At 51.1% G+C, this 27,465-nt stretch overlaps 1 protein-coding gene across 1 annotated transcript in view; it reads right to left on the bottom strand.

Moving 5' to 3' along the window:
- Nucleotides 1-21,115: 21,115 nt before the first annotated feature.
- SLC7A5 (solute carrier family 7 member 5) overlaps nucleotides 21,116-27,465 on the bottom strand; it is a gene marked incomplete at both ends in the record, with an annotated part of 34,226 nt that continues 27,876 nt past the window's right edge. The window contains 6 exons of the mRNA XM_084270352.1: nucleotides 21,116-21,171; nucleotides 22,954-23,131; nucleotides 24,442-24,591; nucleotides 24,927-25,023; nucleotides 25,550-25,653; nucleotides 26,600-26,723. Coding sequence (XP_084126478.1) covers nucleotides 21,116-21,171; nucleotides 22,954-23,131; nucleotides 24,442-24,591; nucleotides 24,927-25,023; nucleotides 25,550-25,653; nucleotides 26,600-26,723 — 709 coding nt within the window. The remainder of the gene's footprint in view (nucleotides 21,172-22,953; nucleotides 23,132-24,441; nucleotides 24,592-24,926; nucleotides 25,024-25,549; nucleotides 25,654-26,599; nucleotides 26,724-27,465) is intronic.

The following is a 27,465-nucleotide window of genomic DNA, read 5'->3' as shown; positions in this document are numbered from 1 at the left end:
GATTCCAGCCCCATCTGGACACCGACCTGTGTGCCCTGTCCCAGGGACCCTGCTTTGGCAGGGTTTTGGACCTCATGGGCTCTGGGGGTCCCTTCCAACCCCTGTGAATCTGTGATTCTGTGAACCAAGGCTCGCTTTGATAGAAGTCCCTCATGTTGGAAGGTCTGGGGTTTCATCCTGGCCATGCTCACAGACCAGCAAAGCCCCCACCTATGCTTGTACCACCTGAAACTGGATTCAGACCAGGCAGGTGGCTGCTGCAAGTCCACGATAGTACTTTGCTCTGTTCAAGGCTCCTTTATAACCAGAAGCTGATAGTATCTCATGGCTATTCAATTGGCTTCCTGAATTTTCTGTTTAGGAATTGGTGCTTTAATATCTTGAAAACAGAGGAAGCAGAGGAAGGCAGAGGCTTCCCCTAGAGGGAAGTACAAACCATGGCTTTATTCAGCTACACATCCCAAGGGACATCAATCTTAATCCATCAGCAAATTGTCACACTGGAAGCCACAAACTCTCAGCGAATCTGCAGAAGCCCTTACTTTTGCAATTCCAGTGAGAATTCATTGGATTTTCTGCATTTAAAAAAAAAAAAAAGCTGCAGAGAAAGAATTTAAAAGCAAGACAGAGCAGGAGAGTGGTTTAGAAAGTCACATTTCTGATCATTAATAATGGTGCAGCAACGTTACGTTTTCTTGGTGGGGATTTTATATGGTGTCACAGCAATAATTATTAGCATCAGTACCAGTAATAATGAAGATGGCAGCTCTGTTAACATATAAAAAACCCACCTGTGGGCAAAAAAAAAACCCAAAGCAGAGACATGGTAAAATAAATTCTCACCTGAATGCACCACTGATCTACAGCAAATATGTAAGAATGCCTCCACCACCCAACCAGAGCAAGCAAGCCTGCCCCTCCCCTCTCTAAGCTCTGGTTTTAAGTGCAGATGCTTCTGTTTCAGCACCAAAATGAACAGGTAATGCCTAAAATATTAAGTTTGGGTTTACCATCAAACTAAGCCTCTCCTTGCCATATTCCTGCAGAGGTGAGGCTTGCCAGCCTGGCTGGGCTGGCTTTGGTTTTAAGGAATTTTACTCCCAAAGTGCCAGGCTGAAAGAACAGTGAACATTCCTATGATCTTTCTTGCTGCAACATTTGGCCCTTTGGTGTCATGCCAGGCTCGTCTGTGCAAGGTCGCTCTAAATCTGAAAACAAGGGTGTTTTACACATGCATTGGTTCCAGCCTGGAGTAGAGGAGCCTTCTCAGGGGTGTAAAATACCCAGCTCAGTGATAAGACCGAGCGGCGTTTGAAGGGTGGCTGTGTATGGGGAGAAATACAGCTGAAACCGTGAGGGGTGAATGCAGGTCCTGTTCATGGGACACCCACCTTCCCTTCCAGTGAGCAGCACAAGGCTGGAGTTACTTCAGCTGCTCACCATGAACAGCTGCCACGGGAGAAAGGTCCCTTCCTGCTGGTTACTGAACACGTCTTTCCAATTTACAACCAGGCTGATAAGCACCAGAGTCCTGAAATTCTTCTCAAAGGCAGGTTTCACTAACCTAACACAAGGACGTGTGTGTACACGTGTGTGTGAGTAAGCACAGGAGGACAGGGCTCGTGGAGGAGCGTTCATGCCGTCCACATCAACCTCCACAAGCTCCCTCGTAGAGCAGCCAAATTCTTCTTCCCTGGTCACCGCTCTCCTTTGCTTGTCCTTTCCCAGACACCATACACTGCTGTGAGGACTGGTTTGCTGCCTCCACGAGTTCATCAGGGCTGTTTTCACGGTGGTATTTCAAGTGGGGAGGGTGTCCACGGCATCACTGAGCCGTGGCAGCGTTCACAGCCCAGCCTTGAAGCTGCTCCTGATCGAAACACTCCAGCAGCAGCACAGAAAGTCTCTGTCCAGCTATTGGCATGTCTCTCTGTGACACTGACCCCTGCCAATCTGCTCCAGTCAGTGTGCCAGCTCCCACAACAGTGATGAGAGAGCAGAAATCTTGGGACTGCCTTTACGTCTGTCCTGGATCTTCATTAATTAGGCTAGCGAAGCATTAATTAGGCTACCTAAGCTGCTTAATCTTCTCTGTGTAAGGCAATAGGGTTCGTAGTATCAGGGATGGTCTGGCTGATACCAGCTGGAGCTTTATCCTTACCCATCATCAGGCTTGTTTTGCTCTATTCCCATTTGATTTATGAGCACCCCTCATTTTCCCCCCTCATTTATATACCAAGGTGATCAGAGGCTCTCCTCCCAAATGCCAGGTCCCTGGCTCAGCTCAACCCATCAGGGTTTTGTGGAGCCATCAGGTCCAGGCACACAATTTGGGGCTCAGCCCCATTCACAGCACACCAGGTACCTTCAAATCCACTTGGCAGTTCCCACAGAGAAGTACAAATAATTGGGTGACCCAAGTAGAAAAGAAATGAGTAAAAGGAAACCCCAGAAAGCTCAGGCTGAGAATTGAGCACCGGGCAGGAAAGGTCATATTGCTCATCAGAGCAAAGCAGCTAAAAATACCTTAAAGCCTCTGCCCCCACGTACACAACTTTTCCCCCCACCCCCATTATTTAAATTCTCTGTCTGATGCAACCCAGCCAGGAATGTAGTAAGACTTGTAGTGGCTTCCTCGTCCCAGCAGGTGTCAGCTCCTCTGCAGAGAAGGGCCCTGAGCCTGCTCTCGCCCAGCCATGGTGCAAGAATTGCTGAGGCGTTGCATCATCTGCAGAGCTGCATCACCTCTAGCTGCTGGGAAGGCTTCTAACCGAGCCCAGGGCTTCAGGATGTGAGGAAGAAAAGAGCACGATGTACTCGAGCGAACGGCGGTTATTTGGATGAAGAAATCCCCTGTGTCTCAGTTTGTCCAGCTCCCACTGGTTCAGGTAGTGCCTCCCTCTTCTTAAACCCTCAGGAATTAGGTGACAGACAAAGCGGTTCAGCGGGAGCTCAGTATTAATCCAGTGGGTGTGCTTGCCTGAGAACAAGCCCAAGCACATTTGTTTCACCCAGGGCCACTCATTCTGCTGGAGCAGAAGCCACTTGGGTGTTGAGATCCACAGCCTCCAGACCCAGAGCATGTGGTGGGCTTGCAGATGCTGCTTTCTCTTGGGCACAAAGGACAGGCCACTGCATACAGCCACGAGTCCCATTTTCCCTCAATAGATACAAGTTCACTCAAAAAATAATCAGTGACACCCAGCCAACACTCAGTCCCCATGGTGAGCCCCTCAGGCCTCCCAGTCCCTGAAGGGAGCATGCAAACAGGAGGGGAATCAGCTTGTTAAAAGGGTAGACAATGGCAGGACAAGAGGGATGGAGTGAAGCTGAAGGAGGGAAGGTTTAAATCAGATATTAGGGGGAAGCTCTTTGCAGAGAGAGTGGTGAGGGGCTGGAACAGGCTGCCCAGAGAGGGGGTGGGTGCCCCATGTCTGGGGGTGTCCAAGGCCAGGTTGGATGGGGCCCTGGGCAACCTTGTGTAGCTCCAGGTCTGGAGGTTGGTGGCCCTGCCTGTGGCAGGGGGTTGGAGCTCTGTGACCCTTGGGGTCCCTCCCAACCCAGACCAGGCTGGGATTCTATGGTTCTATGATCACAGGACCTCTGAATATTGTAGAGGAGAGGAGCATTTCACTTTAATGGAGAAGGACACCCGGGCATAAATGCTTCCCATGCAGGCAGGCTGTGGCAGAACAGAGTTTAATATCTCAGGCTGTGGCAGAACAGCATTTAGTATCTCACCTGGCTTTTGTTGCCACATCACCAGGCTAGATACACTGCTCTCATTCAAGCACTCACAAGCAGTGATTTTCCTCCCTCCCTTCCTGAAGGCATGCATCTGCCTGGCCTCAGTGGCTGACCCAGCTGGCCCTCAAGGTGGGAGACCTTGTAGTGAGGATGAGGAGGCTGGCTTGTGTATTAGCAGAGAAAGAATTTTGACATTAGAGATAACTCACTGCCAGGCTAGTGAGGCAGAAGAGACTTTCTAGCGTGGCTGTGAATTTTCCAGACACATCCAAGACCCTGTGAAGCTGATGTTGGCAGAAGATGCTTGGAGTGAGTCAACCTGCCTCGTGGCAAGAGTGGACCTGGGTCACTTCTGCTCTTCCATGCCTCTCACCTTTACAAGTTTTACAGCTGAGGAAGTAAAGGACAAGCCCCTCAGTGTTTGATTTTCACCTACCTCAGTGCTGATAAAAGTGACATTGATGAAATCACTTCTGGTTTACCTTCACAAAAAGTCACTGACCCTGGCCTGATGGGTGAGCAGGTTTTTCCACAGGCGATTGGCATTTGCTTTGCCTGTAGTGCTGTGACAGCAATTGGGGTCAGATTATCTACTTACTGCTCTACCTGCTGCTGTCACCTTGATTTGACAGGGCTTTACCAGTCTCAGCAATGCACTCTGGAAGGATTTGGTATGTTCTGCTCCAGTTCAGTCTGGTCTTGTTGGGCCCCTCCATAAAGATAGCTCCATTACATCCCTTATCACACAAAACATTTACCCTCAGGAGATGACAACCCTGGCAAGATTCCTTGTGGTTTTGCAAAGGAAAAGAAAATATTTGTTCATTCTCAGTGGCTTAAAAGGGACAGGTGGGTACTTTAACCACTCCAGTGAGCAGAGATGTTCTCCTAAAGCATTAGCCTTTCCCAGGGGAGCTGCTGTGGTTGGGGGTGGGCTTTGGTTTGATTGCTTTGGCAGTGGTATGTATGAGAAACTGTGGGTGGAGCAGGAGGGATGGGAGACATGTGCTCCATGGCTGCAATTATACCGAGTCCCCTCTTTCTCACTCTTCCCTGTGAACCCCTAAACAGGCAGCAGACCCTCTAAGGATGGTTTAGGGTCCATCACATGTAGATAAGACTTCTTTTCCTTCCAGCAGAACACCTTGTTTCATCTACAGAGTCCCCCACCTTATCACAAGACTGTTCTCATGCACTGAGGGTTTGGATAGATTTAACATGCAATTAGTATGATGTTGTATTAATCCAATTACTGTGATGTAGTATTTGAAAGATGACATCACATCCACTATCTGAACATGTTTCAGGGTGTTTGTACAAACACGCTGTGATAGGTCATTGCCACATATCTGCCTGTCTATCCTTGACTTGTTTTTAACAAAAAGGTCGAATTTTAACCTCAAGTTGCAGTCCCAGTCCTGTGATGATGTCATTTCTCTTACTAGAAAAGAAAGACTCACACAGGAAAGCAAAACCCAGATCTGGAGGCTTTTTTTTCCTCTGCTGTTTGAATGGAAAGCAGAGATTTCTTGTAAAGATACCCATGTGACAGGCAGTCTGACACAGCACACATGATCCGCTCTGCTGATGAAGCAGATGGGAATCAGCTCGCTCTTGAAAACCAATATTTGCTGAGCTCTCTGCTGCTGGCTCTGCAGGAGGGCAGGCTGGGTTTCTCTGGGGGCTGTTGACACTCGGGCCAGCTTCACGCTTTCCCACAAGATAAACTGACACAGGACAGGACCGAGGTGAGAAGCTGCCCAGCCGCAGGAGCGGGGTAGTGGCCGGGTCCTGTGGGATGCAGGGTGCCAGGGCTGGTGCTGTTCCTCCTGCTCAGGCCACCCACACACCAGCCAGTGGCAGTGCTGGGTTATACACCCTGCAAAGGGCCAGCTCTGATGGAATACCCTGCTCTCCAGGTACAAAGTGAGAGACCGGGACAGGTGCCAGGGAGAGGAGGACACAGGGGATGTATTTGTGCAATGCCAGCCTCAGAAGATGCCCACTCCCCTCTGCTGGGTCGTGCTGGTCCACTAAAAAGTGTGTTTCAAGGCACCATGAAATAAATCATAGAAACATAGACTGGTCTGGGTTGGAAGGGACCCCAAGGGTCACAGAGCTCCAACCCCCTGCCACAGGCAGGGACACCAACCTCCAGGCCTGGAGCTACACAAGGTTGCCCAGGGCCCCAGCCAACCTGGCCTTGAACACCCCCAGGGATGGGGCACCCACCCTCTCTCTGGGCAGCCCCTTCTAGCCCCTCACCACTCTCTCTGCAAAGAAATTCCCCCTAATATCTCCTCTCACCCTTCCCTCCTCCAGCTTCACTCCATCCCCCTTGTCCTGCCAGTCTCTGCCCTTTAACAAGACGATTCCCCTCCTGTTCCTCTGCTCCCTTCAGGGACTGGAAGGCTGCAGTGAGGTCCCCCCACAGCCTTCTCTTCTCTTCTCCAGGCTGACCCAGCCCAGCTCCCTCAGCCTGTCTCCGTAGGGGAGCTGCTCCAGCCCTCTGATCATCTTCCTGGCTCCTCTGACCCCTCTCCAACAGTTCTACATCTTCCTTGTGTCGGGGGCAGTAAGTCCTTCTGTACCACATTGCTGGTGTGGGACATGCAGTGGAGAGGTCTGCCAGAAAGGTCACTTCTTCTGCTCTCAGCTCACCCAAGCCATGGCACAGCTTTTTATCATCAGGAATCAGTATGTATCAAACCAACCCATAGCAAAGCAATCTGGAGATGCTCTGAAGTGCAGAGCAGCTACCAGGAGAGGCTGTCGGCGATCCCCAGGCACAGACTTGCCTGGTGAAGGGCTGGCTTGGAGACAGGCATGGGCTGGTGCTGGTGTTTCTCATTCCTACCAAATCCCTTCCCTTTATCCGCCGCGCTGCGAGGCCAGTGGGGTTTGAGCAAGCTGGCGGGTATGTGATGGGGAGAGGCAGCGAGCACTCCCTGCACCCCAGGCCATGAGAGGAACCTCACCAAACCCAGCTGGGGAAAATCCTTCCATTCCAGGAGGTAATTCTGTTGGTCTAAAGACACAGAGGATCACAGATTCACAGGGGTGGGAAGGGACCCCCAGAGCCCCTGGGGTCCAACCCCCTGCCAAAGCAGGGTCCCTGGGACAGGGCACACAGGTCGGTGCCCAGACGGGGCTGGAATCTCTCCAGAGAAGGAGACTCTACACCCCCTGGGCAGCCTGTCCCAGGGCTCCCTCACCCTCACTGGGAAGAAGTTCTTCCCCATGTTGGTGGGGAACTCCCTGTGCTCCAACTTGAGCCCATCGCCCCTTGTTCTGTCCCCACAGACACTGAAAAGGGGCTGCCCATGTCCCCCTGCATCCCACAGCACAGAGAGTTTGGGTTGGCCTTTGAGCAGCAGTATCCAGAGCCCTTCAGTTTCCAAGGTGCTGTGATCCAAACCAAAAGCTCTTTGCCCAGTTCCTCCTTTGGGGTTATTTGTACAGAGGAGGATCGCCAGCTCCAGTGCCTGCCCCACCACCAAACCAGGTGGGAAGCTCTTCCCAACGTGCCTTTTCATCTTTGATCTAATGCAGGATCGAGATACCTTTCTCATCCAGGCCAGTATCCCTCTTTATCTCCAATTCTTTTGGAAGTTTCCATATTTAATTAAAACAACTACATTAAATTAAACCACAGAAAACTGAAGCAAAAGTAATCTCCCTTTTTTGTTCCCTGGGGAGGTTCTGAGCAGGTGCTCTCACCGCTGAGCAAAGGTTAAACAGCTTTTGCCTCCCTTACTCACTGTAACCAACTTGGAGGGAGTTTTCTGCACCCAAGCCAAACGAGATAAACCCCAAAAAAATCTTGCAAAATATCTTCTACAGGATTTTCTTCTCCTCACGTGGGCCAAATACCAGCTGGATTTCTTCCCTGCTCTCAGCATAGAAAAATAAACCTTCAAACCCACTGTTAAACCTGCCTAATTCTGGCCATGGCCTTGCAACCTCCTCAGTGGCTGATGCAAGACCCCACCAAGGGCCATTACAGAACCACAGACTCACAGAATTACAGGGGTTGGACTCCAGAGATCATCAGGTCCAACCCCCCTGCCCAAGCAGGGTCCCTGGGACAGGGCACACAGGTCGGTGTCCAGATGGGGCTGGAATCTCTCCAGAGAAGGAGACTCCACACCCCCTGGGCAGCCTGTCCCAGGGCTCCCTCACCCTCACTGGATAAAAATTCTTCCCCACATTGGGGGGGAACTCCCTGTGCTCCAACTTGAGCCCATCGCCCCTTGTCCTGTCCCCACAGACACTGAAAAGAGGCTGCCCATGGCCCCCTGTGTCCCACCCTTCAGCTATTGATACCCATTGATCAGATCCCCTCTCAGGCTTCTTCTCTCCAAGCTGAACAGCCCCAGCTCACTCAGCCTTTCCTCACAGGGGAGATGCTCCAGGCCTTTAACCATCTCTGTAGCCCATAGAGGTGTATGAAGAAAACAAACACCAAGAAGTGGCAAAAGGATTTTTCCATCCCCAAATATTACTTCTAAAAGTAAAAGCAGTGACCAGCAATAGCAAGTTTTGGCTGCCCAGAGGGTCTGATTTACTCTGGTGGGATTATTGTGCCTTGAAGGGCTTTCTTCTAGGAACTGTTGGGTTTATTTTGAAGCAGTTGTTCTCTCAACCCAAGGAAGGACTGTCTTTGTTAGCAGCTTGTCAGCCCAGACCTTTCCATCCAGCTGCTTTCCCTGGTTCCTGTGACCCGGCAGTGGGGAGCCAGAGCCGATTGCTGCAGCGATTGCACAACGTGCATCATGTGAGAGCTTAAACTCTTTAGGTTGGGGAAAGCCAGTGCCCAGAGCCTCTTTGGAAAGACTATTTCAGGCAGCTCTGTCAATCTGGATGGGGTTTTCCTCCCCCCGCCCCCTCAATGCAAACACAATGTTGGCAAATACCATTTAGCAGGAGCAGCGCTGCAGACAGACAGACGGGCGGCAATAGGAGCCTGGAGCTCAGCCTGGCCTGAGTGCTCCCAGCCCTGCAACTCCTCCAGTTCATCAGGGCAGCTGGGAAGATCTTTGAAAGATCTGACTGACCAACTGGCTGCAAGTAATGCAAGAAGGAGTGAAACAGTGAGGAGGAGGTGATGCCCATCGTGTTGGGCAGCTCGTGGTCACCAAAGCTTGTTCCCTTTGGGTCCCTGTGGCACGTGGTGGCTTTTTCCTTGGCCCACCCAGCAGTGCCCATGTCCCAGTGACTCTCAGGCAGCTTTCAGGGCTGCCAGTGCCAGGGCAGGGTGGACTGCCAGGGCTGGGCATCCTTTTCAGTCCTTGTTGTAACATCTGTGAACTGAACTCCTTGTGTACCTTTGTCTGGCCAGAGACCCCCGGGGCCACGGCGCCGCTTCCCCAGACACTGGGGGTACAACCCCAACACGTTCAGCTTGGTTTGCTCAAGACTCCATGGAGAAGGATTACATGTACTGGGGTGGGTTTCTTTTATCATCTGTGTGCAATTGGTCTCCTGACTCGTTTAAACAAAAGCCAGGGCCAGCAGCAACCTCATCTCAAGTCCTTGCAGGCCCAGATGTGTTCTCCATCTCCTTTATTGCACGGAGACTTGCAGGGATTTAGTCTGTATGGGCTGAGCAGGAACTCCACCACCCTCCCTTCTCCTGGCAGAGGTTACACATCCCCTCCAGACATTGCTTTGGGTTTTTGCCTTTCACTGAGCTGCTTCTGCAGCAGGTATAACATGCACCAGCACCTCCACACAGCTCCTTACACCGCAAAACCTCTTGAATACCTGAGATGCCCAGACCTGATTTATGAGCTCTGCAAAGCCAAAGGCTGAGGGATGAGCTCTCCCTGGCTTGCAGCACACAGCAGTTACACAAGGCGAGGATGAAGGGAGAGCCCATGATTTTCCTGGGCAAGTCAGAGCAGAAATGACCTCACAGAAAACTGGAGCCAAGCTCCTGGAGACGTTGACCAAATCAGCCAGAAAACTGGTCCAGTGTGGAGAACACACTCGTGTTCCCACTGCATAGCTCTGCTTGTAGGCTTTGTCCAGGCACATTGCCACGTCCTTCCAACCTGCTTATGGCACAGGGAGTGCTCAAAGCCCTGTGCCTCAATGTTATTCCTCCTGGTTGTGTTAATCCTGTTGGCTGCTCTGGAGGCTAGGAGATTGATAACTGCATGCCCTTACAGACAGTACCTCACTTTCAGAAGCCTGGAGAGCTCTTTGAGGATGCCCAGCTCAAAGCTGGCTTTGAATTGTGCAGCAGAGAGCACAGACAGAGCATGTTTAAAGACCTTTGGCTGGTCTGCTCAGAGGCAGCCATGGACAAACACATCCCTACTCACCAAAGCTGCTTCACAACCTGTGCATGTTCCTCCCACTGCTGGTGAGGTGGTCTGGTGCTGGAGGACCCAGTGAAGGGAGATGATGACAGAGATGCTGGGTGAGCAGGATAAGTTCCTCGAGCTGGATCATTTCAGTGCTTATTGCCCTGAGTGCAAAGGGAGGGGGAGCAGGGAGTCAGTTCCAAAAGGAGGTGTTGAGAAGAGCTCTTAATACAAAGAAAGAATTATTTGTCCTTACATAACCTGTCATCCTGCCTGTCATAATCTGTCAGCCTGCTTCCCTTGTGTCAGGCACTGAACCTCAGCCCAGCATCCTTCCTCTGCTCAGTGCCTTGCCAGCTCCAGCCAAACTGGGCTGTCACTGGGCTTTTTGCCAGCCAACACCACTGCCACAGCTCCCAGTGTGCTTGGTGGGTAACTGGATGGTACTGAAAGGGCTTTCAGCTCACCCAGAGCTGGGGATGGGCTCCCCAGGGCACCTTTTTCACAGGACTAAGGCAACAGGTTCAGTTTCAGCTCCAGAAGAACCCTGGCTGCAAGCTGAGAGGGTGCTGGCAGAGCTCTTGGCGTGCACACATGGTGGCCCCAGGGGGACAGTGTCTGAAGGACCACTCAGTTCAATCAGGAAAGAGAGGCTCAGGCAAGAGGAATTGTCTTTTCTTACTGCCCTGGTCTCTAATTCAATGTAGGGATACAAATGGGGATTTATCTTTCCTGGATGATCTCCAGGGTGGGGGGATTTCCAGCACTTATTGCCCCACTGGATTCAGGCAGCACTTCTTACCTGTTCTCAGCTGGTGGGCAAGGTCGTTCACAGCTGGGGAAACTGAGGCACAGCACAATGGAGGTGACTGGAGGAGAGCCCAGATTACCAGGTGTCCCCCGGACCACACCTCCATCTCCTGTGCCATCCATCCCCAGTGGGGGATGTGGCAGTCTGAGACAGGCAGAAAATATTCAGGGGAAAACAGACATATAGGTGTGGGGAAAAAAACCCACTGCTGCCTTTGAAGGTCAGGTAGTCAGGGCGTTAGAGGAGCCACAACACCCACTCTCCTGTAACTCCTGTGCTGCTGAGCTCTGACACCTTAAGCAGGTCTCCAGCAGCACCAGGACAGGCTGGCACGTTCCAAAGAGCCACCTTTACTCCCAGCCTTTGTACCACAGGAGCAGCAAAGTCGGTGTCAGCAGCTCCTTCTACAAGAATCCCTTCCATTGCTGCAGTATCCAGGGGACAGTTGTGTTGTCAGATGTATTTTTGCTGCAGGGAAGTTTGTCACCATCAACTCTCCTCTTATTAAATTTCCTCAGACCTCATCTCACTTGGGAGACATTAATTTATCTGCCTCAGAGGATCCCTTTATTACTTCCCAAGTCCTCATCCACTCCTTGCTGTCTTTTATGTTTGCACCCTTGAAGCAGTTCCCAGCCCGTGTCCCACCCCACCCTCCATGGCTTCCTCCCAGCCCAAATATCTTCAGTGCCTTTCATCCTTTTGTAGAAATCTTCAAATACCCAACTGGTTTATGGCTTTTTGCTGGGCTTGCCTCCAGTTTGCAGAGACAATTCTACCTGCTGCTTCAGGGGCTCACCCTTCCTTGGTGGCAGAGCCCTGTGCCTCTCCCTGTGCCACTCAAACACATGGGGTTGGGGAGAAAAATGTCCTGGTTTTGGTTCAAGGGCAGAAAAATGTCAGTCTCACTGCCTGTGTGTCCTCTGGAAGAGCTGTATTCCCACGCCTGCCCCCTCCCATCAGCACTGCAACCTCCAGCAGTCAGGACAAAAGCCCAGAAGCTGGGGAGATGTGTCTAGACAGCTCAGTGCTGCCTGGGGACCATGCTGGCCCCACATGTGGCTCCCATGCAGCGAGTCCTTCCCTGGGCAAAACCCAGCATGAAGCTTCCTCTGCCACCACGGGACTTCTTCTGCCACTGTGGATGAATCGATGTTCCCCCTTTGGACACAGAGACACGGCTGCTGGGGTGGCACCAAAGGAAAGGACAACTGGAGGGAGCCAGGAGCCAGGAGCCAGCACATGTGCTTCCAGCAGCCCTCAGGAGTGATCCTTCAGGGAAAACTCATGTGAAACACGAGGTCTGATCCCATCACAGGTTTATCCTGCCAGTCTGGGACCCACGAAGGCTCAGTGCACCGGGGCTGCTGCAGCCAATAACAAACCCCTTTATCTCAGCTGAACTTTTATGCACAGAGAAAAGTTGTTTCAACAACATCCCCTGACACCGAGCGCATGATCAGTGCTCCTGGGTGTGAACAAACACTTCCTGCCTTTGTTTGGGGCCATCTGCATGGTGCTTGTCCAGACTCTGAGTCTGAGCCCTGTCCCGTCCCCCTCTTGCAGCCCAGGCCCTGGCTCAGGACAGGCCCATGGAGTGACATTACACAGCACTGCTCCCATTTCTCTGTTTCATCCTCACTTCCTCTCCTCTGCAGCTTTATTGCCCTGTCTGGAGATCCCTCATTGCAATCAACTTTATATTTAATGAGCCTGAATGCTCACTCTCCAGGAGGCTTTGCCACCCCAGTCCATCTCCTGCTCCAGACTATGTGTGCTGAACCAGCCCGAACCAGGAGGAGATCCAGAGGGAAGCTCTGCAAACCCCCTCCCTCCTCTATTAAGTACTTTTACTAGTGTTTTCCCTCCCCCAAACAATTAGCACTGAAATGAATTTTCTCTTTCAAAGCCCATGGGAAGCTCAGTGACACCTGAGCCTGCTGAGAACCCAAAGACACGAAGTACTGGAAGCTCCTTGGTCCACTGAGGACTGACCTGCCTGTATGAAAGCTGTGTGTTTCACCCCAGGATGCTCTTCTCCATCGCTCTGCTCACTGTCTTCCACAATCATAGAATGGTTTTGGTTCTTGGGCCTTCAAGATCATCAAGACCAACTGCAACAGCTTCTTGCAACTGATCTGGGCTACTCCTGGGCCTGTTACCTGTTCCAGCACCCTGCTTCCCACCTCCTACATCAAAGGCATCACTGCTGTGTTGTTGCACACATCTGCTGGTAGCTCTTCAGTCTGATCTGGGACCCTCTGTGGCTCTTCAGGGCCTGTGAATCCCACAGCTGGAGCTTTGCTCCGAAACACGACACTTTCATCTGGCTGCAACTCCTTGAGCTCACTCCCTGTGAAGAAAAGCTCCAGCACGGGAACAAGGATGCAAATAACTCCTTTCATTTCTGTGCTGCTGCCCTGTCTGCCTGTTGAAGCACTTTGCAGCACAGCACAGGCCCTGCTGCCTCTCTGGCAGGCGTCCTGCAGGCAGCACAGCCCTTCTCCTCCTCCTCGGGCCGCCAGCTCAGCGTCCTGCTTCTGAACGGGCTGTTGACTTGTCTTATTGAGGTTTTCTGTTTAATTTGCCAGAGTTTTTTCACTCCTCTGTTTTCCTTCTTTGGCCACAGCTGTCACTTTTTGACTGATGGCTTTTAAATCGCCAATGGCACAGGCTATTCTGCTGCTGAGCCAGGCTGGCTTGGAGGGATGTTTTTCTTAGATTACTCTAATTCCTTCACTAAGAGTCTCTCATGGCGTGTTGAAGAGCCCCTGGGTCCATCCCATGTGTTATCTGTGAGCTCACTTCCACACCTCCAACCTCTCCCCCTGTTACATGTATGTATTTAAAGCCAGACGTGGCTGGGTTTGGTCACAGGGGGGTGCTGAGCATGTAACCCTGTGGGTTCTCTTTTCCCTTTGTTACTTTCTGAAACAGCCCCCATGCTTGGGGTGAGTAAATGAATTCCCTCTTTCTCACAGATTCTCTCACTGTTTGAGATGGTGGCTGACTGCAGCTCCTAAAATTCAGTGTGAAACTTGGGTGTGACATCTGTTCAGCCTACATGGGCAGCACTCACGTCTCCCTTTACTCCTGGGGTTTCTCTGCAGGCTTCCTAAGCTCCATTAGCATTTCATACCCCTTTCTTCCTTGTGAGGAGTGTCAACAGAACAGTCTCAGCATCGTTGTCTCGTAGAATCATAGAATCCCAGCCTGGTCTGGGTTGGAAGGGACTCCAAGGGTCACACAGCTCCAACCCCCTGCCACAGGCAGGGACACCAACCTCCAGGCCTGGAGCTACACAAGGTTGCCCAGGGCCCCAGCCAACCTGGCCTTCAACACCCCCAGGGATGGGGCACCCACCCCCTCTCTGGGCAGCCCCTTCCAGCCCCTCACCATTCTCTCTTTAAAAAACTCCCCCCTAATATCCAATTTAAACCTTCCCTCCTTCAGCTTCACTCCATCCCCCTTGTCCTGCCATTACCCACCCTTTAACAAGCTGATTCCCCTCCTGTTCCTCTGCTCCCTTCAGGGACTGGAAGGCTGCAGTGAGGCTCTCCACAGCCTTTTCTTCTCTAGACTAAGTCTCCTTTAGGAAGGAGAGACTTTGGGGCTCTGCCACCAGTACCCAAAAGGGCAAGCCTCTGAGCATCCCCTTCAGCTGGCCAGGGCTGCCGCAGACGGAGCATCTCCCTAGCACAGAAGGACCCAGGGAAGAGGGATTGCACAGGGAATCGCTTTCCCTGTGTGGAGTTTGGCACCTCCCTCCTGCCAGGCATTTCTTTTGGCTGCAGGCAGCACGAGCAGCAGCTCTGTCACATCAGCACACAGGTACAGCCCAAGAATTGGGACATCTGCCTTCTGCTCCCACCTCTTGCCCAAGGCTCACCCACTTTCCCACGCCTTCAGCTTTAACACCTCCAAACCCATGTTTTAACCACTCAAAAAGTTTAAAAGGAGGATGGTGATGGAGGACTGGATGCTGTCATTGCTTCACTGTCCTCCTAGACCTGTCTGCAAGGGTTCCTGCTCAGGAACTGGGGGCTCAGGTGTGTGTGTGTGTGAGATAAACCAGACAACCTTTTGCAAAATAAAAGCGTTGGAGGCAAAAACCAGCACCAAGAGAGATGTAATTCAGCTTTCTTTGTTAAAAAAACAGAACAAAACAACCCAAAACATAGGACAACCCAAACATTTAACAGATTTGTTATCCACAGACATAAAAGAATCAAGAAATACTAAGAAAAACAAAATATACATTGCAGGAGACGTCTTGTTTTACAAGGCAATTGGATTCAGTTACTACTGGCTGACCAGCCCTTGGCTGGTTGTGGAATAGCTGTGTCAACAGGAACACAAACATTGTGACTAGACAGAGCTTACTGGAGAAGTATTAAGACTAAAAGATATTTACCCCTTAAAATAAATAGAGTGTCATCTACAGCAACATTTAAATTAGTAAAATATTTTTCAAGCAACCAAATACAACAAAAAAAATTGTCAATTTGAGCTAGAGGATTTTTTTCCTGTATGTTAAGATCTTTTTTTTTCACTTTTTCTGTTTAAAAAAAAAAACAAAAAACCCCAAAACAAACCCACAACCCAAGAAAAATAGGAACTTTAGCAGAAAGATATCTCTGAAAAGTCAGATTATTCACTAGAAGCGACTTTCACCCTCCACCTGTTCTGTGGGCCAGCACGAGGTCTGGGTACCATTTCAAATTCTTCCTTTGTGAGGATTTAGATGGGACACGGACCCTGCTCTGTCCCATGAACAAATATGGGTCTTCCCCCCACCCCCCCATATGTGAAATTCATCCCAGGAGACATCACCAGGTGCCGCAGCACCACGTCCCACTGGCTGGGATGCAGGAGAGCATCCGAGCCCCTGCGCTGGGATGAACATCACCCAGAGGGAATAATCTAGGTGTAGCTAGAAAGTCTCTTTTAGGCCACTTAAAAATTAATTCAATATTTAAAAAAATATTTATATATAAGGTTTATTTTCTTTGTTAACACTTCCACAGCTGGAGGAAGGAAACACCCCTTCTTGTGTAAGGAATGAGGGGGCTAAAAGCAAAGAAATAATCCTCTGGACATTGGTTCCTTAGAGGCAACCTAACCCAAGCCACGTTTCCTACCCCTACACCTTATGGGTGAGAGGATCTGCACCAAACTGGGAGCTCGTGGCTCCACCAAGCCCAGCAGCATCCCCCCCCCCACACACACACTGCTCCACCCCAGCTGCTAGTTCCAGTTTGGACCGTGTAAACTGGGAAGAAACTTCTCAAGCACTGGCAAAACCAGCGTTAAGGCTGACTGGCTGCAACCCCTCCAGAAGCCACCAGAAATGCAGAGCCCCTCGAGCATCCCTGAACGCTGAGGTCCTGTGGGATGCCCTGGGAGATGGGATGGGGTGTGGGAGCAGATTCCCATCACCGCAGGGAGCCGCGGTCCCTGGTCGGCAGCCAAGCGCTGCCGGCTCCAGCCGTCCCATCCGCATCCCGGGGCCGGAGATGCTCCCCGGGCTCCCAGGGCTGGCACAAGGCGGCTGTTCAACGCGAGGGGATGCGCAGGGGTCACGGCGCCAGCCCGCAGACCTCAACACAAGCCCCTGGGGGGGACCGGAGCCGTCTCGCCCCTGCACTGCCCTTTCCCAAGCTCCAGGAAGAAGCTTTGTTCCAGCCCCTTCTCAATGGCCAACGTCACCTTCCCTTTTGATGTCATTAGGAACAGAGTTGCACAACCGGGCGATGGACAAGCTGGCAGCCCACCAGAATAGCCCCGAGCAGCCAGACTGTTGCATAATGACAACGTTTGGCTGCTTCCTTTGGGTTTTATTTATTTTTTTATTAAAACAGCCTTGGGGGAAGGCTAAGAGAACTGAGAGGAGATCTTCCTCGTGATTCCCCGCAGCTGGACCAAGACTTTACCACTGCAAAGTTCTCTCTGTGGTTGGGAAGTCAGGGAAGAGCTCGACTGCAACGCTGCTGCTCTTCAATGGCCCCGCTCTCGGGGCAGACCCACCGCAGAGGGACCCATGGAGGAGCCTGATTCACTCCCCTGCCTGAGCCACCCACAAGGAGAGGGCTCTGAGGACCACTTCTTAAGAATTCCAATGCAGTTGAAGGGTCTTTATAGTTTGTTCAACAGTGACAGTGTCCCTCTGAATGGATTATCCACAGAGGGGGCTATTAAAAATAAACCCATGATCACCAGAAGAGGGTATGTGAGATGGAAAACACTGCAAATACTGCAGGAAGCTTAAAAAAAAGGAAAAAATATTTTTAAAAACCCACCCAGGCTGATTTAAACCCCCACCCTTCCCCCTGGTTTTGGCCAGGAGCATTTTGCAGGGCTGGTTCCCATCTGTTGGGAAGAAGGTTTCTTTATTTGGAGAGAGGAACCCAACAGGTGGGGAAGTGCCTGGCCACAGGCTCCTGCTCCCCCTGCCCTACCCTGTGGTCTCGCTGGATGCTATTCCATCAACATCCCTAACGACTGCTGCCTGCAACTCTGAATACTTCAAACCAAGCAAAGAGCAGTGATAACTGAAAGAGGGGGTTTAGTAGAAGGACTGAGGGGTACCATGGCTCAGCCATCACCCACCACAGCTCCGTGGTTGCACTTAATGATCTTAAAGGTCCTTTTCAATCCTACGATTCCATGGATGCAACTGCTCTGGCTGTCTCTGCAGAGACAGATTCATGTGGTACCTCGTTTTAACTGGCAACTGCTGTTTAGGAAAAGGAAACTCATGGTCACTGTGGCTGTACGTGCCCTTTGAGCCAAGGGTTGGGCTCTCTTGGTGGGTTGCAACAGGCGTGACCTGTCACAGGCTCGAAGGAGCAGAGAAACAACAGGAAAATCCCACACTGAGCACTGGGAACGAGGAGGAATTTTCTGTGGAGGCTCTGCTGCTCCCCACACCCACTGTGACCCAGCTCCTTTGAGGAAAACAAGCAGCACGGGGTCTTTCATGGGGTGTATTCTCTCTTTTTCCATACCAAAATCCAGCTGGACACGGGAAGCCCCTGGGAGCAGTGGACTTTCCTGGTCACTGATCTGAGCTACAGTGAAAATTGCTTTAGTTGTGTTTTTCTTTATGCAACAAAATGCAGTTTTACCCCCTTACCCAAAACTAACCCACCCCTCATACAGCCGCGGCACCACGCTCTGGTGGAGGGGGATCTATGGGGGGGGGGTCAATTAAAACAGGGATAAAAGAAATCAGGTTTTGGGAAGGTAGACTTTGAGATGTGAGCTGTGGCTGACCAAATTCAACAACTCTGTCAGTGTGCTGGTACCTGCTGCTGCTTCTTCCTACACCTCTATTTCTGTGGAGACACTGGAGGGTCCCCCACGGAACACACGGCATCAATGCCAGAGCCAGGTTAGTACAAGAGAAGGATCTTTAGCAGCAAGTGAAGAATCATGAGAATTCATCAAGAGCAAGCGAGTTAAGGATTTAATTAATAATAATTAAAAAATTACTTAGTGTGACATCTCCTCTTTAAAACCAGTGTGAAAGGTTCACCAAGAGGATAGTGTGTAGCAATGGTCTTCATCACTGATGAAAGTCATGTAAAGATGTGTCCAAACCAAGCAACCCCTATGCCTCTGGGAGATTTGGACCCATTTCTGAGCAATCTGTGGATTGGACTTTAATGCTAATTTATACTGGACTGGGGTGGCTGAGAGATAAAACCCCTTTCCTTTGCATGCTGAGTAATTCTGCTGATATGGGATAGCACTGAGAGCCCCTACGCTGAACCCAGGCCCTGCAGGAAACTGTCCCTCAGACCATTACAGCCAGAAAAACCCCACAGACCAAGTGGAAGGTGACAGACTGAGGTTCTATCTCAATGAAACAGGTCCAGGATAAGCAGCAATTTCCCATTACCCTACCAAAACATCTCAGCTTCCAGCTGGATGAGGATTAGAAAATAAATGAGTTGGGGTTTTATGGTTCATGAGCTTATTTCTGCAAACACCTCTCCACAGGCACCGCATCCGAGATGCTCCAAGACATTGCACGTAGGTCCCTGAACAGCCATACACTGGCCAGAAACTTTGGGTTCTTCTGCACTGGAGATATACCCAAACCAGCTGCAACTCTCCAGGGGTCAACTTAATTCCAGGAGACCTCCCCATGGAGAAAGGGGAAGTGGCACCTGAGCTGGTTTGGGTATGTCTACACTGTGCTGCTGTGGGAGAAGCAGCATCCTGGCAGCAAAGGTTTGCAGCAGGATGATTGTCTCACCTCTTCCTCCTACAAAGACATGTGGTTGGCGAAGCAATAGAGAAGAGCTGCACGTAGACAGAAGCACGGTCACTGTCACACACACTAGAACAGAGGCTGTCACCTGCTAGAACACACTGGTTTTTGCTAAAGAACTTCTTAAAAGGACAAAGCATGAGCTAGTACCATTGGTGTCCTTAATGCCTCTTCATCCAAAACAACTCTATGCTAAGAGGAGAATCCAGTAAAGCATTAGCTCTTGGAGGATCCCAGCTTCCAAACAGCTTCCAAACAAAAAGAGAAGAGAAGTAGTAGTTCAACAACCCAAAGCACAAAGGTGGAGGGGATCTGTAACAGGGGGTGGAGCAGCTTGCTGTTTGGGGAGAAAGACGCTTTGGATTTCCAACTGAACCTCACCTGGAGTGCAGAGGCATTAGGAACAAATTGGTGGAGATTCACTGGGAAGGGGCAGAGTTTTGACCACGTTCCTAGGAGGACAGCTGTGACTACTTGGGAACTAGAGGAAGGTTGGGTGGGCTCAGGGGCTGTGGGACTGCACCGCCCACAACAGCAAAACAAGATTCCATGTGGTTTATGCTCAGAGACCACCCCCTGAGAGGGGCAATGTTGGTCTCACCAATCCAAGCCTGATGCTGATGTCATGCACGGGGGGGGGGGACCAGGCGTCCAGGCCCTGCCCCTCAGGGTAAAACAGACCATCAACAGCAGGCTGAGATTAAAGCCAGGCTCCAGCCACCTGAGGACATCTGCCCCTTTGACACCCCCAGACCCAGTTGGTCCCATCTCCACTGCACGTTCTAGAAGAGACACAGCGTAAGGAAGGGCACAGTGACAGGCAACGCACAGGCAGACCCCAAGGAACAAGCCAAGGGAACCCCACTCTTATTTTCTCTTTGAAAATGTTTTTTTGGGGCAAACATAAATCACACCAAGGGCAACGAACGGGGCTGTTTGGAGAGCACGGTGTTGCTCATCCCATGCTGGACGATAGCTTATCTATGGAAAAACATGGAGTGAGCAAGCCAAGGACTTGGCCCTCTGCTACCTGCAGTTCCCTGGGTTATGGGAGGGAACTCCACCCTCAGGCTGTGCTGCCCCCCCGCTAATGCACAGCCCATGGGACAGGGGCGCTGAAGAGCATCCCCAGGGACCTGCTCAATAGCAGGGAGACAGCTGGGAGCTGAGAGCCAGGCAGTGGCAGGGGACCCCCGAGTCCTCTTGTCAGGAATGCAATGAAGGTCAGACAAGGCCTCCCCACATCATTTCTCTGACACTAATTCTGCTCTGCCTTGTCTCACCTAAACACTGCCAGTGGACAGACCAACTTGCCCAGCAGCACGTATACTGGTTTGAGTGTGTGTGGGGTGTGTGTGTGGGGGGGTGTGTGTGTGTGTGTGTGTGTGGTGTGTGTGTGCGCCAAATTCAGCCAACCTCCACCACCCAACCACCCCATCTTGACCAGGTAAGACAGGAGGACCAGGCTCAGGACCACGCCGCGGCTCCGTGACAGCCCCAGGCACGTTTGCACAGCTGGCAGCACTCAAACCAGGCTGAGGAGCAGACCCACCATCGTCTGGGGGATCCCAGACCCAAAGTGAGCCTACGCAGCACTGAAGCACAGCCCTTGGTGCCACACACACACACACACACACACACACACACACACACATGTGCTGATCAGACTCGCTGCTGCCCGACAGGCAGGACCCCTCTAAAGCTGCAGGAATTCCTCCTCCTGGCCCACGTTCGTACCAAGAACTTCTCATCTCAGGGTCGCTCATCTGCCAGGCTGAAGGGTGGTGATGGAGGGGCTGGAGGAGGCAAGGCAGAGCTGAGGGCATGGTGTCAGGCAGGGAACAGCTCCAACGGGGTACTCCAGTGCTGAGGGGTCGTTTATGAGGGATCAGAAGCTTTTTCTCCTTGTGTCGTCTTAGAACAATATTGTGCGTTTCCTCAAGCTGAATGTCTCTGCTTTCTCCCTGCTTAGGATTCCTGTGGAACCACTTCCATCAGCTTCTGGCACAGGACTGTTGCAGAGACTGCAGGGAAGAGAGGGAAGTGCAGGTCAGAGATGGCTCGCAGATGGTCTGACATACATCCCAGGCTCGGTTCATGACACCCTGCCCTGAAAGGGCTGGCCCCTTGCCTCCCACTGTGGTTCTGAGCAAGGTTAATTCAAATACAATTCAAGACTTGAAAGCAAATGAGCAGCAGGGATGCTCTCTACTCCTGCCCCAAACCCAATTGGGTACCACTGGGAGCTCTGCTCCCACAGCAAGGATGCTGCATGGCTCCCGCAGCAAGGATGCTGCTCTGCCCCAAGCAAGGCGCTGGGACTTCTTGACGCCAGTTTCTAATTGCACAGTGATATGGTAACTAGTTCTGGGTGCCAGGACAAGCAGCCAAAGCTGAGTCAAGCCCAAAGCAGGAAGGGGCACAGAAAACAGGAGCCGTCGCTTTTCATTCCCAGCTCAAACCTTGGCACACAGTGCACACAGCTTCCTTCGAGGCACCCAGGACAAACCCGACTCAGGGGGATGAACCCTGAGGCAGAGCACAGAGTGGGTGAAGAGCAAAGGAAGATTCCAGGCACAGGTCTGCACTAAACTGGAGGAACTTGGGTTTTCTACCCACTGTAGCAGTATCCCAAAACAACTCCCTTGGGATATGACCAGATTGCCAGGTAAAGTCAATGCTAACTCTGAACACACACAGTCAAACTCAGATCAGTTGGAGTTGATCAAATGATCTGCAATATATGAGTATAAACCGAAGCCTCAAATAGCCAGAATCAAAACTCCTTATAAGCCTTGGGTGGTGGAAAACAATTAAAATGGTAATTTGCCACCCAGGCACTGCAAAAATGGCTTTTCCAGGAACTGAGCCTAATACTCAGAATAAAAAAAGTGAGGGTGAGAGAGAGAGAGGGAGAAAGAAGAATTACAAGCACTGAGCGCTGTTGAAAGGCTTTTTCTTCTTCATAAAAAGCATCCAGAGGGGCTGGGCATTTCTACTTGTCTGCTTTTCTAGGTCAGCCTGTCATAGGAGAGCTGGGAGACAGATGGTGGAGTTCAGTTACTTGGACAACAGGGATTGACTTTCTTGATTCAGTTGTTGAGGCAGAGGTTGGAAGTGCCAAAGCGCAGCCCCTCCATCCCTTCAAAACACACCGTGCTGTAGTGGCAGCTGTTGGAAAACCTTATACAAAGATACCTTAAAAATAAACCTCATAAGAGAAAACACCCAGGGGATTTTCCACTCCCTCTACTCCGCTGCCATGTCTCGATGCCAAGCAGAGCTTTGACTGGATCAGAAGTGTTAGCGCTGGCTAGCTGATGGATTGGGGCTAATTATGAATTTTCAGCAGTCAAATTGACACCAACTGAACTCAAGATGTTACACTGCTGATGGGTTTTTTCTCTTCCTACCCCACTAGAAAGGGATTCTCCCTCAGCCCTGAACTTTTACAGGAGGCAGAAGAAAGGCAGCGACGTGCTCAGCAAATTACACCCTGCTGTGTAACAACCACCTGTTTGCCAAAATAAGATTAAAAGAAAAGAAAACAAAGACAATGTGTGATATTTGGCCCAAACTTTGCAATTATTGCAAGTCACGGTGTGTTTTGGGTGCTCAGTAGTAAGGCAACCACCCAGCTAAAACTTGCTACTGCTGAAGAAGAATTGGTCAGAGCCAAGACATGGGGAGGCTCCGCTACACAAAGGAGAGCTGGTGCTACTAGCTGTAGCATGCTTACTGGGAAGCTGCTGGTTTTGGAGCAAAAGCCAAGAGAGAGACCCTGGCACACCACTGGAAATACTTACAGATGCCTTGGAGAACCCACTTGGGCTTGTTTTGCCACCAGACCCCGAAGAAGTAAATGGGGATCCCGCTGAAGATGATGGCAAAGCCAATCGCGCATTCCTTCGGCGTCATCCAGAAGGAAACGGCGATGAGAAACAAGCAGGCCAGGATGAAGAAGATGGGCAGGCAGATGTTCACCTAAACAAGGACCCAAAGGACAGGTTAGGAGGTGAATTAGGGAACAGGGTGCAGGCAACGTTTCTCTAGCTGTACAGCCCAGGGAGGGAAGGAGTTTGTCCTCCCTACACGGACACTGCTCCCTGAACAAGAGGACCATGACCTTGAATTGCTATGGGAATCATGGAATCATAGAATCATGAAGGTTGGAAAATCTCTCCAAGATTATCCAGTCCAAGTGTTTCCCCTAACACCCATAGTACTCACTAAATCATGTCCTTGAGTGCCTCATCCAAACTTTTGTTCAACACCCCGAGGGATGGTGACTCCACCACCTCCCTGGGCAACCTGTTCCAATGCCCAACCACTCTTTTGGAGAAGAAGTTTCTCCTAAGGTAGGGGCTTCACCAGTGCTCATCAGCAGCCCTGGAGAAAACAGCCACAGGCTAACACCTAACATGGTCATTCACCACCTGCAGAACAAAGCACAGAGGTGTGGCTTGCTGAGAGCCATGGACCTTTCTCAGCACTCTTCTTTTTGACCCCAATTCCCTACTTGAATGATTCCTCCCAAAAAGCACCCACACCCAAAGCACCCAATTCAGCAGCACACACCACAGCACCTTCCCAGCAGCTCCCCAGGGGACTCGGCTATGCTGCTCCAAGCAGGGCACCCGCTGAGAGCGGCTCAGTTTTTAGAAGAAAACCCAAACCCTGAAGGAAACACCCTCCAAAGGGTTATTTGGGAGGCTCTGGTACAGGTCTGTGGGTCCGTTTCTCTCCAGCTGCCTGTTCCCTGGCAGAGCCCTGAGGGCGCTGGAGGGGTGAGTGAGAAGGATGCCTTTAGGGGAGGCAGACAGGCTTGTGGCTGACATGATCTTGGCCTCCTCCCAGATGGGACACAGTACTGCCAAGCTGGCCAAGGACAGAGAGAACAAAGTTCTCATCTCTGCAGGCGTGGGTTTGTCTGCTTTATTAAAGAACTATTTCAAGTGAATTCCAGGGCGGTACAGAGCGTGTCACTCAGCACCCCAGCCTATGGTTTGTCCTGGGGAGTATGTTAGTCACTGAGAGCTTCTCTCTGGGCTACCCCACCAGAACATGCTGCATTGCTGACACCCCAAGCCCCCTTCGCTCTGATGGCCCCCAGCTCTTTACCCTCCTGTGCCAAGATCTCTGTGTGGTGGGGACGGCTGTGTTAGCTACAACACAACATTTCCCCACACACACTTGCAATCCCCATCCCTCTTCCATATGGGACAAGCAGCCACAGTCACTGAACCATCCCTGGTGCTGAGAAGGGACTCAGGGAGGACCCACATCCTTCTCACCTTGATGGGCCTTTCCAGCTCTGGCTTCTTGTAACGCAGCCACATCATGCCAATGATGGCCAGAGCCACACACAGCCAGTTGAAGAAGCTGAAGAAGTTGATGACTGAGAAAATGTTGTTGGAGAAGGCATAGAGGAGGGTCATGATGCACTGCAACCAGAAACAAAAGACCATGAGCAAAGGGAGGAGGCAAAACCACGGATGTCACAACACTAAATGCAGGTATTTTAGAAGCATCTGCCAGGAAAAGAATCAATGCTGACTGGGTTTTATTTATTTAAGCTCTTTTCAATTGGTGCCTGGAGCAATTTCATAACAAAGTGGACTACAAGGATATGATGAGGAGAAGGGGCTATCCTCTGGGCAGGTACATGCAGGAAGGGCTGTGTCTGGAGGTGGTGCCCAAACAGCCTCCCCAACACCTCTCTGATGGGATCCTACCCCTGCCCCAGTGGAAGCACATTACCACAGACCCAGGTCCTTACCGTAAAGACGAGGGACGGCACAGGAGTGAGAAGCCTGGGGTGAATCATAGACAGGATGGAAGGCAAGTGTCCTTCCCGAGAGCCCACGAAGAACAGCCTGAGGTGGGGCAGACAGACCAGTTATCACCCCAGCAACCTTCAGAGACTGGGGTTTGTTTTCTTTCTTCCCATTCCAGAGGGATTCTCAGCCCTCAAGTTTCCTAAGGTTCTGCTTTTCAGAGCCTCACAGAATCGCAGGGGTTGGAAGGGACCTCAAGAGATCATCAAGTCCAACCCCCTGCCCAAGCAGGGTCCCTGTGACAGGTCACACAGGTCGGTGTCCAGACGGGGCTGGAATCTCTCCAGAGAAGGAGACTCCACACCCCCTGGGCAGCCTGTCCCAGGGCTCCCTCACCCTCACTGGGAAGAAGTTCTTCCCCACATTGGTGGGGAACTCCCTGTGCTATTTTCATTAAATCCACTTTCTCAGGCAGCATCCCCGAAGCCTGTGTTTGCTCACGTTCTAATAACTTCAGTAGGACTTTGCCTGAGGAACAGAAGACTCAAAGCACTGAGAAGATTTCATTTAAACTGGGTATGGTTCTAAATTGCAACTTGTAAGCAAAATCAAGCAGGGAACCTACCGGGAAGAAGTGAAGAGAGATCCATTAACAGATCCAAAGCACGATAAGCCGACGAAGACGGGTATGATCCAGGACATGACACCAAGGTGGTAGTTCCCAAAATCCTAAATGGGGGCAACAAGCCAGGCATTTCACACTCAGAATGTCTGAAAACCTCACAGCCTTAACATCTGCCTACAAAGACTGAACATCTGTAGAAAGCTGAACTAACACCACTGCTTAGTGCTGAAGCTGAGTTTTCCACGTTGCTGCACGCTGCTGCTTGAAAAAGCATGGTGGAATTGCTAGAAATAAATAAAACCAGCAGAAAGCCCTTCCCTCAGAGCCAGGACATGACATCCAGCACAATAGCTATCCAAAGGTTCAAGGCTGAATGGAAACTGCAAGAAGATTCAGCCACACAGCTCCTGCCTGTTGGGCACAGCCGGTAGAACCACAGCGACGCTGAGTTCTGTATGGTGAACTGGTGCTGTGCTGCCACTTCAGCACCATTTTTTGCCAACACTATTATACTGATTTGGTGACTTGCAGAGGCACAACCAGGGGAAGGCAGCACAGGCTGGCATCTCCCAGAGCTCAGCACTGCTGACATGCAGCAGGCTGGCTACTCAGCTACTCACTCCTAAAGCAACCAGGACTCCTGACCGCAGTGGCATTTTAATTAATGGAAGTATTATTTTTCTCTTTTAATTAAAACAAGGAAGATACAGAGGAAGAACAAACTAGTTCAGGACTGGCTGAATGACCTTTCCCAATAAATACAATGCTCTGGTAACTGATGGGGAGTCACAAGGCCAGCAGCAACCTCACATATTTACGCATTAAGAGCGGCGTTAACTGTCTGCCCACCCTCACTACTGCCTCCCACTCTGTCTCCCACTGTTCCTCCTTGCTCCCATCACAGTTGTTCTTTATCTCCTGTCAAACATCAGCTTTACCTTTTTCTTTTAATAAGCAGCCACGATCTAAACTCTGTATAGAGAGATTTGAAGTCTGATTTAATCGGCCCTGGGAAAGAGATGAGTCACATCAGAAATGCTCCCATCTTACCACGGCCACGGCTTCGGACGTCAGCATCTGCTCCGTCGACAGGGTGGTGAAGTAAGCCAAGTTTGTCAGCACATAAACCAGAGTGACTACAGGTAGTGAGATGATGATAGCCAGAGGCAGGTTTCTAGGAAGGAAACAGAAAGCCTGTCAGGGTGCTGGAGTTCAGAGAAGAGAGATGGTGATGCCGGGGATCGGCGGCTCGTGCTGCAGCCCTCCGACGCTCCCCGGGAGATGGATTGAGCTGTTCTGCTCTTGGCTCTCCAGCACATCCAGGTTCCCAGCCACAGGCTGCTCCCCACATGGGACAGCCTGGAGAGCGATGGATGTCGAGTGACAGAGTATGGCACAGAAAGACTCTGGCTGTCTGGGCAAGCAGTAATCCAATTGTGAAGGCAATTAATTAAAAATACCCCCTTGTGCCTGTCTCTAGCCAACACCATTCTCTTTGGGGCAAAAGAGCAGTGTTCGTGCCAGTGGGTTTCTCAGGGGAGATGGGAAGAGCAGGGACACTTAATGGGCAGTTCCCAGGCTGATTCTGTGCTGCTGAGCTGCTGGAAATCACAGAACAGGAGATCAGACACACTCTGAGCACGTGTTGGTACAACTTCATCTTTCCTAAATAGTCTGACTTCCTGTGTGAAGGGAAACTGAGAAAGGGGAAGGAACCCTGCTTGGTGCCACCTGGCATGGGTCTGGTGCAGCTCAAAGCCACAGAGAGTCAAACACCATGGTGGCATTCAGAGGACAAGAAAATAATCACAAGCTGCAACTTATTTTTCCTTCTCTTCAACTGTGTTTGTCAAGGAAAAGACTTATCAAATCTTACACTTCCCAGCAGCCACTAATCCCTTCCAGGGTCAGCCAGG

This window comes from Gallinula chloropus (genome assembly GCF_964237585.1).
Source record: "Gallinula chloropus genome assembly, chromosome: 13".
NCBI classification, from domain to species: domain Eukaryota; kingdom Metazoa; phylum Chordata; class Aves; order Gruiformes; family Rallidae; genus Gallinula; species Gallinula chloropus.
Note: the sequence above shows the minus strand (reverse complement) of the source record. Positions and strands in the feature narration are given on the sequence as shown.